Source organism: Rhineura floridana, chromosome 2, assembly GCF_030035675.1.
Source record: "Rhineura floridana isolate rRhiFlo1 chromosome 2, rRhiFlo1.hap2, whole genome shotgun sequence".
Lineage (NCBI taxonomy): Eukaryota > Metazoa > Chordata > Lepidosauria > Squamata > Rhineuridae > Rhineura > Rhineura floridana.
The window spans coordinates 214686651-214702432 of NC_084481.1; the positions used below are offsets into that span (position 1 = coordinate 214686651).

The following is a 15782-nucleotide window of genomic DNA, read 5'->3' on the forward strand; positions in this document are numbered from 1 at the left end:
GTACCAGGGTTTCAGGCAAGGGTCTCTCTCAGCCCTACCTGCAGATGCCAGGGATTGAACGAGGGACTTTCTGCATGCAAAGCAAATGCTCTTCCACTGAGCTTATGCCCCCCAAAGTAAGAGCCCCCTCACTTACTTTTGGGCACAGGTAGCAGTTGGCACTCCCTAGGTCTTTGTGGAGCATCTTTTCTCACTGGAGAGCAGACTGGTCCTCACAGGGCTTTCTCCCGGTGGAAATGAAATACATAGTGCCGGTTTCCCACCAGGGAACCCCAGTCCCATCCCTGATGGGAATGACCCTCTGCTGGAACCATGTTGGGGAGGGGGCAGGGGGGAGGGGGGAGGGAGGGAGTGCCAGCCATCAACCTGCCTCCTTCCCATGCCCCAGGGTAACTTACAGGGTTCTTGGGGAGGTGGGAGCAGCAGCAGAGGTGTCTTTGCAAACTTGGTGCAGGTATTAAAAGTGAATGTCTGCAAAAAGCTTCAGCCTTTGCTAGGATTTGATTTGAATACTGGCAATGGCTTGCCTTATTTGGGAGGGGAGAACCTGCAGAATTCATGTGTATCCCTAATTGTATTTAATTGTCACTGATATGCCTAAAGCAAGCAACCAGATGCAAAGCAATCAGGACAGAACTTTTGTAATGGCTGTGTGCAAAAGCGGGAACATGGGCTTTTAAAGCTTTTAAAACTCCTGCATGACACGCTCCACCTGCCAAAATTTTAGGACTCCAGGCTTCTGTTGCATCCAATCATCTTAGATATGTCTCTCCTCCATGAACTTCCCTTCAGTAATAGAGGCTATCATCCCAGCCAAGGTTGTGAATTTCATAAGCTGATTGTTTTAATTCTGTTTATTTATATACAAAATGAATGTTTTGGTACTGTTTTTACATTTTGTTTTAAAGTCTTTGTTATTTCTGTTTTATTGTATAAGTTGCTTTGAGACACTGTAGTGCAAAAACATGACAAATACTACTACTACTTAATAACAGAAGTGTCTTAAGCGTTTCACAAAAAGCAATTTTTTCTTCTTATATATAGGCCTTTGTGGTATGAACTTTTTACCAGCAAGTATTTATTGATGTTTTTATTTTTTTATTGTAAGTTTTATGCTGTATACCACCTTGCTGTATTTTTATGAAAGTGCAGTCTATAAATATCTCAACAAATAAATACTATAATAATTCCAAACAATGAAACTGAAAAAACTAAAAAACCAGCTGAAACAATAACATCCCCAAAAGGCAAAAACATAAGAGCATGCTGTAAAAACATCTTAAAGAGTCAGGGAAATGACTGGGTAGCCTGACCACCAAGTACTTGTAATGTGGATAGAAAATTGGGGAGAGGTATGGTGCACAGCCATCTGGACCCCATTCTCCTTGTATGAAATGAAGAAGAACTTATTTTATCTTATACTCAGTAGTGCCTGTAAACCTCCCAGAGCTCTAGAATGTTTGGAGAAAAACTTCCCCTGATAAATTTCTGCATGACAGAGAACTGTGAAAGACACAGGGGGGAGATATGTACAAAAGTTGGCAACCCTGAGTTTGGGTAGGGTTGCCGGGTGCCTGGCCTGAGACTGATCCTGTAACTTTAGGAGAAGAGAAAGTCAGCCAAGTGCAGATGTTCTTGCAAGATAGTAATGAGAAAAATCACAAGGTGGAATTCTTCCTTCCCCCTGCAGAACTTTTAAAGATACAGAAGACCTCTTGTATCTTTAAAAGTTGTGCAGGGGGAAGGGAGAATTCCACCTTGTGGTTTTTCCCATTATAGGGTTGCAAGAACACCTGCACTTGGCTGACTTTCTCTTCTCCTAAAGATACAGGATCAGTCTCAGGCCATGTTCCTGGCAACTCTAAATTTGGGGCGTAAAGTATGATCACTCTTCACTATTATTATTTGCTGGTAACACAGTATGAAAGGCTCTGCTTTTGAAAAGGGCATCTGATTTCCAATAGTTTGCATCCAGGAAAATAAGAACATAAGAAGAGCCTACAGGATCAGACCGGGGCCCATCTAGGCCTGTTCTCACAATAGCCAACCAATCCTATGGGAAGCCCTTAAGTAGGCAATATAGTACCTCTGCATTCCGAGCCAGATGCAGTGTCTCTTTCAAGCAATCCAGAGGAGCCTGCAAGGAAACCTAAAATCATAGAATAGTAGAGTTGGAAGAGGCCTATAAGGCTATCGAGTCCAACCCTCTGCTCAATGCAGGAGTTCAAATAAAGCATAGCTGACAGGTGGCTGTCCAGCTGCCTCTTGAAGGCCTCCAGTGTTAGACAGCCCACCACCTCCCTAGGTAATTGGTTCCATTGTCGTACCGCTCTAACAGGAAGTTGTTCCTGATGTTCAGCCAAAATCCGATCCCATTATTCTGTGTCCTGCACTCTGGGATGATTGAGAAGCGATCCTGGCCTTCCTCTGTGTGGCAACCTTTCAAGTACTTGAAGAGTGGTATCATATCTCCTCTAGGTCTTCTCTTCTCAAGGTGAAATATGCCCATATCTTTCAGTCTCTCCTCATAGGGCTTTATTTCAAGTCCCCTGATCATCCTTGTTGCCCTCCTCTGAACCTACTGCTGGATTTTATTCTTACAACAGTTATTTAACACCAGGTGGTCCACAGCATGTCTGTTCGTTTGTGGTTGAGGGTAGGGACAGCACGCCTGTCACAGTAAATATTCATATTGATGTTTAATTGTATTTTAATTTCTTCTCTTCCTTATATTGTATTACAATTTGAATTCTATGAAATACAATAAAATGCAAGATAGAAAAAATAAAAGAAACAAAAAAATGCATTTAAAAATCACACAGCATCTAGCACAGTGCATTACAATTTCTACAACAGCCAGAAAAATCATTTACGTGGTCTGCCAAGAGCCTCAGCAATTTTCAAGTGGTCCTTGGGAGAGAAAAAAGTTTGGGAACGGCTGGTCTGAAGTGATGGAGAGTGGATCCCCAGGAGTTCAGATAAGATTCTCTCCCAGCTTTACCCGGAGATGCTGGGAATTGAACCTGTGGTCTTCGGCATGCAAAATAGATGCCCTACCCCTGAGCTATGCTCATGGCCCTTCCCCTGACACCGCCAGCAGTAGACAAGTCATAAATGGCCTATACATGTACACCATATAATGTAGGAAATGGCAGCAAGTGTGTTTGAGTTAATCCATCCCCAGTAGAGGAAGGGCCATGTGCTTTGCATGGGTTCCCCAGCTTCATTTCCTGGTGTCTCCATTTAAAATGAACAGGTAGTAGGTGAAGACCTCTGCCTGTGCCTGTGGAGAGCTGCTAGCCAGAGGGGACAATAGTGGGCTAGCTAGACAAAAACATGCTATGAGGCAGCTTCCTGTCTTCCTTACAACTGGTAGAGATGGAGAAGGAGGCAAAGTACTTAGGGAAGAGATTGCTCAGCTCTAATATCAGTTCCTAGGGAAGCAACTGTTGGTTAGCCACAGGAATTGTTGTAACCTTGGGAGCATTCATATGATACAGACACACAAAAATGAACCTTGCAGCATTCAATGACAGAGTCCCCAAGTTATTTCCATCTCCACAACAAAAACAGTAGGATAACATTCAAAGTAGCTGCGGAAGGCTAGTTTCATTTTCAAAAGTGACTGTGCTATTGAACTTTACAGCTGTCCGTTTTTGAATTGCAGTCCCCTTAAAAACGTATGCATTATAATGGAGTAAGCTACTCCCATGACAGCATTCTTCTTTCTGATCTGACTCCACCAGAATGGCTGCAGCTCAGTGGTAGAGCATCTGCCTTGCATGCAGAAGGTCCCAGGTTCAATCCCTGGCATCTCCAGGTAGGGCTAGAAGAGAATCTTGCCCGAAATCCTGGAGAGCTGATGCCAGTCATTGTAGACAATACAGAGCTAGAGGACTGCGTATAAGGCAGCTTCCTATGTTCCACAGAGTTGGGTTGCCTCCAAACTAAGGATGGGGATCTTGTCAATGTCGGCTTCTCTCCGTTCCTTATTTTTCCAGTCATGTGACTGGATGTTCCATGGATGTGACAGCTCAGCGGCAACGTTCTTCCATGCCACACTAACATTTGGAACACAGGAAGCTGCCTTATCCCAAGTCAGACCCATTGGACCATCTAGCTCAGTAATTTCTACAGTGATTGGTGGCAGCTCTCCGGGGTTTTAGGCAATGGTCACTCCCAGCCCTACCTGGAGATGCCGGGGGTTGAAGCAGGGATATTATGTATGCAGAGCAAGCGCTCTCCCTTTCCTCTTTACCGATCAAAGGGATAACTTTGCATGAGATGATTCTACCGGCCTTATTCTTGGGAGGAAGAAGAAGACAGACACAAAATGATTTGGTAATGCACATCCTGAAGAAGGAAAGATTTAAAACAGTGAAGTTGCCCTGGAGCTGCAGAGCTGATGTACAGCACACTCTGGCCTCTACTATCAGCCAGGACATTAAGGCCATTGAGAAGATGCTCCTTAACCTCCCAGGAAGATCATCATGGCAAGAGTGAGACCAACTTGGCCCTGTCCATCAACCAGAGGAGCAGCAGCTGCAGGGGACTTGCTTCACCTCGCCCTGCTAGAAAGAACACTTAGAAGGACTTCAAGGCTAAGAAGTGTAGAGTGCAGCACCAATTTACCAGTATAACCAGTAGAGTCCAGTAGCGTTTTAACTTGCTTATCAGTGCCAGTCGCCGACCGAAATAATAGACCATCAGCCACGTCTTTAAGAAAACAAAACTTTACTGGTTTCACACCGTGCTCCGTCTCTTGCTCACCAACCAACTCTGTAATGCTTCCCTATTACCCCCACACCTCTGTGTGCTCATTGAAGCCTTTTTATTGCTGCTTCACTTATCAGTTACAGCTGCAGCCTGACCTTGGGCGTTTCTGCCAAGTGCTGTCAATTACCGGCTTCACTGTGTCTTTAACTCCTAACAGTCTTGTCTGGAACTGGCTGTGTTGCCCACCTAAGCCTGACAGCCCCCACCTTCCAGACAGACGTTTCAAGTTACAATTTTACATTTTTTTTCCACAGTACAATTATACATTTCCTTTGTTACATACATTTGCTTTTTACTTTGTACAGTCTTCAGGCATTTTTCACTTTTCTACATTCTTTACACATTTAACACATATATGCACAGTCACTGTCACCTTCTTGAGCATACTTTGCCATTCGTTCTCTTATGCTATTTATGAACAGAGTATCACTGTCTGTTATTACTTTGCACTGTTTGTTTTCCTCATTGTTTGTCTCACCCTGTACTGCTGATATTTGGAAACGTTCTGGAGGTTTCCCTTTGTTTTGTCTTGTTGACCTCCTTAATGTTTCTGTTTCTTGTTCCTGTTCTGTATCTATGTCTGTGCTTGATGCACTGCTACTGGAATCAGAGCTGCTTGTCTCTATCTCCTGTTTTGTTTCTTCCCTTTCCTGTTTTATTTGTTGAGCAGGCTCTGTTGCATTTAGGCCATTTGTGTCACTGCAATCTAGATTTACATATGTTTTGTGGTTCTCTGAGTCTTGTTCTTGTGTTCTAACACTCCTGCTGAGTGTTACACTACCATCCTGTGGAACCCACACGCAGTAATTCACATGTTGAAACCCCAACACATATCCCTTTTTCGCTCTGGGAGCCAATTTTCCCTTTCTCTTTCCCTTGGGAACATGCACCCAGCATGGGGAACCAAATTTCAGTATGTGTAGTAGTCTGGGCTTTCTTTTGTACAACAGTTCATATGGTGACATGGCAATAGTTCTATGCAGTACTCTGTTTTGAATATAAGCAGCATACATTAAACTTTCTCCCCAGAAAGATTGATCAAGGCCTGAATCCTTTAACATTGCTCTCATTGCATCCTGCAATGTTTTGTTTTTCCTTTCTGCTGTCCCGTTCTGATGTGGAGAAAACGGGGCGGTTACAGCATGATTTATTCCTTTCTTTTCAAAATATTCTTCCAGGGACTTTCCTGTGAACTCCCCGCCCTGGTCAGATCTAATCTGTTGCACCTGTGTACCATGCTGCACTTCTACTCTGTTTAGAAAACGTTTTAATTGCTCTGCAGCCTCATCTTTTGTTTTCAATAACTTTACATGACAAAATCTTGAAAAATCGTCAACAATCACGAGAAAATATTTAGCACCACCTTTTGTTTTGGGAAATGGTCCCGCTAAATCAACATGTATTGTCTGATAAGGCTTATCTGTATTTCTTTCAGCTACTTTGTTAATTGGAGCTACAGTGGCCTTTGTCTGCTGACATACTTCACACTGCATGTATTGCTTGCAGTCTTTTAGTTGTACATCAGCACTGAATTGCTCTGCCTTTTTCACAGTCTCATAATTTACATGCCCCAGCCTTCGGTGCCATTCATGGATACATCTATCATGTGTTTTCTTATGCGTTACTAGTGAGGCTTGTACTGCAGGGTTTACATTTACACAGAACATTCCTTCCTCACAATATCCTTTTAGGCACACCTTTCCCCTTTTCATTATTTCACATTTCTTGTTACTAAATAACACACTATAACCCATTTGCAATAGTTTTGAAACTGACAGAATGTTGTTAGTTAAATTAGGCACAAATAAAACATTTGTCATTATTGTTTGTAAAGCACATAACTGTACAGTACCCTTACCCATCACCTGTTGTTTAGTGCCATCAGCTAAACTCACGTCTTCATTAGCTGGCACCATTGTTTTAAATAGACTTTTATCTTTTATCAGTGAATAGGTGGAACCTGAGTCCAGGACCCACAAACTATTGTCTCTGTTAACAAAGTCTTTTTCATTCTTTGTCTTTGCACTCACCAACTGCACGTGTGAGGGTTTTCTTCCATCCCTCCTCCTTCTCAGTAAGTCACAGTCCCGCCTTAAATGATGCAAGGAGCCGCAGCTGTAACAAGCTTTAGTCCCAAAAGCCTTTATCTCAGTCTTTTCTTTCACTCCTTTCGTTCCGTCCCTCTTGCCTTTGTTTTGTTTCTTTTCTTCTCTCCCACTCTTGCTTTAGTTTGTCTGCAACATATCGAAACGAAAGTCCAGAATCGGGCATCGCTTCAAGTGCGCTGATAACAGGATTCCAAGAGTCATTAAGTGTTGAAAGAGTGATATAGATCTGCTGCGTTTCAGAGTGTTCCACTCCCCTTTCTTGTAATTCTACAAACAGGCTTGTAATGTTCATTAAGTGTTCTGACATAGTTACTTCGTCAGTTAGCTGCATTCTGTATAGTTTTCTCGCAAGACTTATTCTACTGCTAGCTGTTTCTTGAACATAATATGCTCTTAAAGCAGTCCACATTTCTTTAGCAGTTTCTTTACCTCTTAGAAGCAGTAGTTGCGAGTCTCCAACAGCCAAGATAATTAATGACTTCGCTCTTTCATCCAAGCGTAGCCATTCAGCAGGTGGTGGAACGGAGGGGGGTTGTTGGTCAATTACCTTCCATAAATCTTCTCTGTTTAGATAGGCTTGCAGCCGCCAGCATGAGTAATTTCGTTCAGAGAGACGTTCCAGTGGAATGCCAGCCAAAGTTACTCCAGTCATTCTTGCAGACCTCTTATCACTTTGGTTTCCAGGCAACACGGTTCTCTATCTCTGCTTTGCCGCTCTCCCACAGCTCACCAGCTCTCCGGCTCAGCTTCCTTCGGTTGTCCGGCATAGCTCAAGCTTGCTCACTGGTTTTAACTGGGTGTTACTGGTTTGGAACTGGGCCCATAACCCTTGTAGAGTGCAGCACCAATTTACCAGTATAACCAGTAGAGTCCAGTAGCGTTTTAACTTGCTTATCAGTGCCAGTCGCCGACCGAAATAATAGACCATCAGCCACGTCTTTAAGAAAACAAAACTTTACTGGTTTCACACCGTGCTCCGTCTCTTGCTCACCAACCAAATCTACAATGCTTTCCTATTACCCCCACACCTCTGTGTGCTCATTGAAGCCTTTTTATTGCTGCTTCACTTATCAGTTACAGCTGCAGCCTGACCTTGGGCGTTTCTGCCAAGTGCTGTCAATTACCGGCTTCACTGTGTCTTTAACTCCTAACGGTCTTGTCTGGAACTGGCTGTGTTGCCCACCTAAGCCTGACAAGAAGTAGTACCTGGGTTGGCTTCTTTTTTTTTTGCTCCTTCCTCCCAATCCCCTTATCTTGCATCTCACTCCTTTTAGAATGTAAACCTGAGAACAGGGACCATCTTATTGATTGTTGTAAGCCACTCTGGGAGCCTTTTCAGCTGAAGAGTGGGATAAAAATACTTCAAATAAATAAATAAAATCTTTGAATGCTACTGGTCTTAAGGATAGCCCTGGGGATTTTCAGAACACAGTTTGAAAACTGCTACTTTGTAATATTCTGCTCCCAACAATGTTCATGGAACTTAGACAGCCTCCCCTTTTTACCTCTGTAATGGTTACGTTCCTTTCAGTGCCATTTTCAGCCATCTTTATTCTTGCTTTCAAGACAGTGTCCTGTATTATAGAACCTTCAAAATATCCTGATAGGCTAGGAGGGCAGCCTCTGATTAAATAATTAAAGACAAAGGCCCACTCCACTGCTGTGGGGAGATATTGATTACACCCCGTGTAACCTGGCCCACTGTGGGATGCTAGATATGTGCTGGCCATGAAAGAGTTGCATTGAAGTTTGACCTAACAAAGGTGCCGCCATACTATGGTTAACAGGGAATGGATTTGTCATTGCTTCTGCCTCTGTCAGTGTGACTGCATCCTCCTGTGCAGAATGTCTTGTAGGTGATGGAAACTTTCAGTTCTTCTCTTTTCTGTGTCTTGAGTGTCTTAAAGTGCTGCTGCAGAGGGAAGAGTGGGAGGCATTGTTAACCGTCCCCAGTTCCGTATGTTAGGACAGTAGCAGGCTTTGAAATGAAAACTTCCCTTTTGGAATCCCAGTGGGAGATACGTTACAGCTAGTTTTCCATCTCTTTTTTTCCATTGAATGGTGATTGAACTGCAGAGACATTCAAATGCATTTATATCAGGAAATGTGGGCAGAAGGAATTCAGCAAATGTCAGGAATCCCGACTAAAATAAGTGTTTATTAACCAGATTAAGTGATTAACTCTGACGCTCTGTAACTCGTAATGCCATCTTGTATTGTATTTGCTCTGCATCAGCTGTTTAACTGATTAACTATTACTATTACTGATTAGCTCTTACTGATTAACTCATTGTACTTGAGAACCTAATTATATTTTTTTCAAATGCATCTTTAAATACATATTTTTATCATGAATAATTTAAAGTGCAGAAATGTGGGGCAAACTGGATGTACTATGTAAATGTCTATAACAAAGCCCCAGCAGGGTTGTTTTTTGTTTCAGTGAACATTTGCCTTGGGATGCTGCCATTTTGAGTGGAGGAAGGGTGGCATGTTTTGCTTAAACTCTCTCTCCCACCCAGATGCCTCCCCTTCCGACACAGAGTTACAGATTAGTGTTTACTCTTGTAACTATGTGTCAGAAAGCCTGTTGTGCCACCGTGGGAGGTGGGGGGGGGGACACAGTCAGGGAATGATTTTGTGCAGTATTGTGCCCAGCAGGGGAAGGGTTCCGCATGGACACACTGTTAATCCTCCTCTCAAAACTGCGAACTCTCAAGAGTACTTTTCATTTTAAAAAACTGTTGGGGCATCCTTTGCCCTTTCCTTAGGTGTTTTAAAAAATGTGTGGCACACATTAACCATACGTGGAATGGCTGGCACGATGGGGGCTATTGACAGTGAAGATACCAAGTTCCTTCTTCCCATCTTCCATATAACTTTTTGGGGAGGAGGGGAAGAGTTTCCTCCCAACTTTTGAATGAGCAAGGGAGGCCATAATTGCAGCAGATAGAGCGGGGGGGGGGATCCTGATCAGCTTAGAAAGAGAACTTCATAATGGAAGGTTAGGGATGGGCAATATCCAGTGACTCTTAAACTGCAGTCTAGAAACAACTGGTGGCCCCAAGAACATGATGAAAATAAGAGTAAAAATATACTCACTGTTCTGCTAGTTTCAGTGCACCTCTCTCTTCTGAAAATGGGGGCACACCATGCTAGTCAAACCCTCCCCCTTTTTTACTGTAAAACCTGCTGGGATTAGTTTGAGTGTGTTTTTATTTAATTCAGGCTGTAATCACACTAGAGGCCAAATCAAAGCGTTTCCACTAGCCACACCTGGAGGGAGAACGGGTTGATCTGCCAATCAGTTGTGAAATCTCTTTGAAGCTGAATTAAAAAGCGGCTCCCACCAGGTTATACAATAAAAAGGGGCAAGGTTTGACTAGCATTGTGGGCCCCGTTTTTAGAAGAGAGAGGTGGAGTGTCACTGGAACCAGCAGAACAGTGAGTGTGTTTCTTTACTCAGCTTCAAAGAGATTTTGCAGCTGATCGACAGATCAACCCATTTCCCCTCCAGGTGTGGCTAATGGAAACACTTTGCTGTAGGCAACTAGAGTGTTCACAGTCTAATAAAAGGATGTTTCTGAAGTGTTGGCACTTTCTTGCAAGTTGCCACTGCTTGCTGAAGAAGCAGCCCACTTTTCCAGTCTGTGTTTTAAAATGTAAATGAAAACACAAGTGGATGCTGGAGAAACTTGGATGAAACCCAGAGCTGTAGACACGGTCTTCCCTTGCTAGGGTGGCCATGATGCAAAAGAGATCAGGACTCCTGTGCCTTTAATAGGTGTGTAGAAGAGGGACATTTCAGCCTCTACATTTTTGTTCAGTCTCTCAGTTTTTGCTTCTCACCTGTTTGGGATTCACTTCTTTTTGATTTTTGGTTACTGGTTGATCACTGTTATTACGATGTTATGATTCTCTCTCCCATGCCCACTCCCTCACACTTACACAGCAGGGCTTCTGCACCTTGAATAGTTACACCTGCGGAAATTTCCTCTTCTACACAACTATTAAAGGTGCAGAAGGCCTGTCCCCTTTTTCTCTTGCTCATCTTCCCATTTGTAAGATTCTAGGCACAAAAGAATCGTTCTTTTTTTAAAAAAAGTAGAATGTCCCTTTGTATAGTGGCTGTTGGGGGGGGGGGAACGTGTTGGTCAAGAAAAGAACAAGAATATTCCATTTCCTTCTTTATGGACTACTTTTTCCTGCTTAACAGCCACCATGGAAAAAAGCACTGGAAACACAGAGAGAGAGAGTGCTCCTGCCACTTTTTGTAGTATGGATTCTGAAATCCTCAGTACTGATGTAATTCCATTCTCATTGTCTAAGGCAGCCTTTCCCAACCAGTGTGCCTCCAGATGTTGTTGGACCACAACTCCCATCAGCCTCAGTCAGCATTGCCAATGGTCAGGAAAGATGGAAGTTGTGGTCCAACAACATCTGGAGGCGCACTGGTTGGGAAAGGCTGCTCTAAGGTATCAGCTGTCACTGGGGTTAAATCCCTCCCAATGTTAAAGAAGCTGGCAAGTCTCTTATTATTAGTGTAACTATTATACTTGGCCTTTGTTCATAATTGTTTTCCTCTGTGGCATGCATTTTTATTTTCTTAGTACATTTTTCTTGCCTTTCCCCCAAGGATCTCAAGGCAGCATGTCCCACCTCACTCCACTCCCACTTTTCTCACAGCAACCCTGTAAAATAAATTAGGCTGAGAGACAGTGCCTGGCTCAAAGTCACCTAGTGAACTTCATAGCTAAGTGGGTATTTGAACCCAGGGCTCCCTCAGATCTATTCTGAGATACTAACCACTACGCTGAGTCTCATGTGCTTCAACACACTTGCTTATAAAACACTAATCCTCATCCTACAAAATCTCTCTTGCGGAACATTCTAGGTGTAGTGCACTGTAACAGGGATGATTTGTAATAATCTGTTGGGAATATCATGTTCTGTCTTTGTGTTTGGAGTTGGTCTAGATCAGCCTTTCCCCCCAACCTTGGGTCTCCATGTGTTGTTGGACTACAGCTCCCATTATCCTTGACCATTGGCTAAGAGGGCTGTGAATGATGAGGGTTGTAGTCCACCCACATCTGCGGACCCAAAGTTGGAGAAGGCTGATATAGATGAGGGTAAGGCCACTCAAAAGCTACACTGCTATGGTTTACTCATAGTTGAATAAAGCCATGAACTACAGCTAATGTGCGGAGGATTTGGAATGGAGCAGAGTCACATTACATTACAGTTCTATGACATGTTTAAATTCAGTGTAATTAACATTGCAGAATGTGTGGAGGCTCACAGGTATTCCTCAGAGGCAGGTGCAAGCCTCACAGGATAGGATTACACTGTTTTGTCCAGAAATGGGCCCTCTGATAATTTGATATTCTCTTTGGTTTTATTCTTACCAGGCAAGGAGCTTCCTTGGCCTAGCAACATTTCATGGTTTCACTTAAATGTTGACAGGATGCCTGTTGTGGTGTAAATTTGTTAAGCAGAGAGTAACAGCGGTCTGAAATGTGAGTGTGCCAATGTGTGTGTGCATTTACCTAAGAAAGCAGGCTTTTACCCTGCATTGAGATTACTGAGACTTAAGACTTAGTAAAATAAGAAAAGCTACTTTATTGATAGAAATACATAGTAGATAGAAAGCCATACCTAGTTCTAACTAACTAACTAAGTTGGAGGTGCAGCGCCCAGGCTTGGGAGTTGCTCTCATGGCTTAGGAGAGAGAGAGAGCAGAGACAAAGGTGTCTCCTCTCTCTCGGACAGTCGGAGAAGAGAAGAAGGGAAAGGCGGAAGGAGGAGGGGCAGCTAAGCTTCCCTTAAGACGTATCAGTCTAAGGACAGAAGGAAGGAAGTCAGAGCATCACAGGTAAAGGTAGTCAAGCCTAGCCATCTGGAGGACCCTAACTCTGTCTCCCTTCTGGAACATAAACAAAAGAACAAAACAGGAGTTGCTCTTGCCCCACTTCCAACAATGCCAAGCACTTCAAAAGTTTTAACCCTTAGGATTTTAAATTAAAGACTTTATAGGCAATAATCTTTCTCTTATTAAAGCCAAATTTGCAGAATAGAAATACAAGAAAAGACCCATCACACCATGCCATCTGCAGATGATCTTTACACTAACCCTTCTCTATACAGGTAATCCAGACCACAATTTGCAAGAAGCAAAGGGTGGGTTAACTAAGGTGATGCTCGCTAAGGTTACTTCTGAGCTGATGTCACCATATGTTTTTTCTGGAACTGAGCAAAGACACTTATGATTGCCAGCAATTAGTATGGAGATTTTCAGCATACTGCCTCCAACCGTGGAGGGTAGAGCATATAGCCATCATGAGCACAAGCCACTGATAGTCTTATCCTCCATGAATGTGTATCCCTTTTGAAAGCCATCCAAGTTGGTGGCTGTTTCGACATCTTGTGGTTGCAAATTCAATAATAATGTGCTGTGTGAAGAGGTACTTCCTTTTTTCTGTTCTGAATCTCTGAACATTCATCTTCAGCTGCTTATGATTGTCACTGAGGGCTAAATGTCATCGCTGATCACATTGTGGTTCAACATTCATCATCATTATTGAAGGATAATATATGGTTTTGTCTGGTTTGAAAGGGACTGTGGTAAAACTTGTAGGAGGGGGGGCCTTACTCGCGACTGGGAACTTTAGGCCATTGTCAAATCTTCCACTCTTGGCCAAACTGGTAAAGGATTTTCAGGCTCTTCTTATTGAAATGGACTATCTAGATCCATTTCAGTTCATCTTCAGGTTCAGAGGTTGCCTTGATTACCCTTTGGTTGGTGATTGGTGGCGCAACATAGTGGTGGTTCTGCTCCTACTTTCTGGGAAGTTGCAGAGAGTGGTACTGGGAGATTGTTTTTCCACCATTTTGGAGCTTATTTGTAGGGTCCCACAGGGGACCATACTACCCACCTTTTAGTTTAACATGTACCTAAGGGATTGGGAAACTGGCCTTCCAGATGTTGTTGGACTCCAACTTCTGTCATCCCTGACCATGGCAGGGGCTTATGGGAATTGGGAGTCTAACATCATCTGGCCATGTGTTCTCCATCTCTGATCTACCTGAAACCGCTGAATAAGATCATTTAGAGATTTGGAGTGGATTGTCATCAGTATGCTGAAGTCATCCACCTAGCTCTGTATGTTCTCCAAAACATCTGAACAAAGTGGTGCAGTGTCTTTGCTGGGTGTTGAAGAAAGTCTGGAGTCAGTAATGGGCTGGATGAAGGTGGATAAATTTGAACTAATTCTAGACTAGATGGGAGCACCCCTCATTGTGGTGGAGTGGTGGAAAAGTTTACCATGAATGGGGATCATGCTCTTCTCAAAAGATTGGTTAGATCTGGCCTCCTGGATGAGGCAGTGGCTAGGGGCACATTCTGTTGGCTTTGGCTGATTCACCAGCTGTGCGCCTTCCTGGTTAAAAGGAATCTAAATACTGTGGTACAGGACCTAGTAACTGGATCACTTTAATGCACTGTATGTAGGACTGTCCCTGAAGGCTGTTTGAAACGATAGCCAATTCAGAATGCAACAGCCAGATTGATATCAGCTGCAGGGAACATAGAATACCTGTCTGGATTGCCTCTAGTTGCCAATTCATTTCTGGGATAACTTCAAGATGCTGCTGCTGTTTTTCCTCAAATCCCTTTATGAGCTAATTCCAGGATACTTGAGGCAATGCCTCCTTCCACATGTGGGGAAGAAAACCATTTGGCAGTCCCACCTTCTGTTTGGTCATTGATCACTACCAAACACCCTTTATCAGTGGTGGCTTCTACGCTTTAGGATCCTTGGATGGTGTGGGGTATCCAGTAGCTTTCCTCTTTTAAGAGGACAGTTAAAAGCTTGCTTTTCAGGCAGACCCTTTTATGAGTAATTGTCTACGTTGTTGTTTTTTAATCATTTTGGGACTCCATTTGATTGAAAGGCAGATTAGAATTATGTAAATCAATTTCAGCCAAGTGCTCTTTTGGAGCATGGCAAGACTTTTCCATTTGTTGCTTAATTTTAGGGACCAACTTCATGCTGTGCGCAAAGGTGTGTAACAGAAACCTGGTGCTGTTTTTTTTCTGGTTTCCAAGCATTACATCCATTGTAAGCAAACAAGTGATCTCCAGGTTTTTCCAGCTTGAGTCTTCCTTAAATCAGGAGGAATGCCATATCTGAGTTCAGTTCACTTAATACTGTTTTTCTTTTTCAATCCCATCCTTCCTCAGAGGAGTTCTTAAGTGCACTTCTCCACATTTCCACATGGGTTTGTGGTGGTGGGATTAAAAAGTCATCATGAAAATTAATCCACATTTATGGGCGAATTGCTCCTAATATAGACATGTTGGTATGTGATTTTGCCTAATATACACATTTTTACATAGCAATTTTCCCTAATATAATGCATTCTTGCATGTTATTTTCACTAATGCATGCATTTTTATGCACACTTTACCACAGTATGTACATTTTTATACACATTACTTGGCTGGAGAACTGCATTGCAAAATTTGTGAAAGTGTGAATTTTGAGGGATGTCTGTCTTGATTCGCATATTGTTTTGGAAAGTATGGGTTTGGTAGGTTTGTCTTTAAATGTGAACTGAATTGAATTTCTCCTTCATCCCTGTAAGTAGCCTGTGATGCCCCAAAGCCCAGCAATACCTGGGACAGGGCTTCTTGTGTGATGCTGGAGAAGGATTAGTGGCAGCGCTGCACAGGAGTTTCTGGGCTATGTCCTGAAGATGGAACCCAAAGTTCTATGGCTTCAGTGGCTACTAGCCATGATGGCTGTGCTCTGCCGCCATTGTCAGATGCAGTATGCTTCTGAAAACCAGTTGCCGGTAGCCACAGGAGAGGAGAGTGCTCTTACACTCAAGGTCCTGGTT

At 43.1% G+C, this 15782-nt stretch overlaps 1 protein-coding gene across 10 annotated transcripts in view; it reads left to right on the forward strand.

Moving 5' to 3' along the window:
• Nucleotides 1-15782, forward strand: part of EVL (Enah/Vasp-like) — a 214116-nt gene that overhangs the window by 163353 nt on the left and 34981 nt on the right. The window contains exon 1 of one of the 10 annotated variants that reach the window (XM_061612147.1): nt 8543-8740. The exons of 8 other annotated variants lie outside the window; for them this stretch is intronic. Coding sequence is in view for 1 of the 2 variants with exons in the window: in XM_061612145.1 (XP_061468129.1) it covers nt 8661-8736 (76 nt within the window). In the remaining variant the exon portion in view is untranslated. Of the gene's footprint in view, nt 1-8542; nt 8741-15782 lie in introns of those variants that run through there. One more of the 10 variants, XM_061612145.1, reaches the window with a different exon arrangement.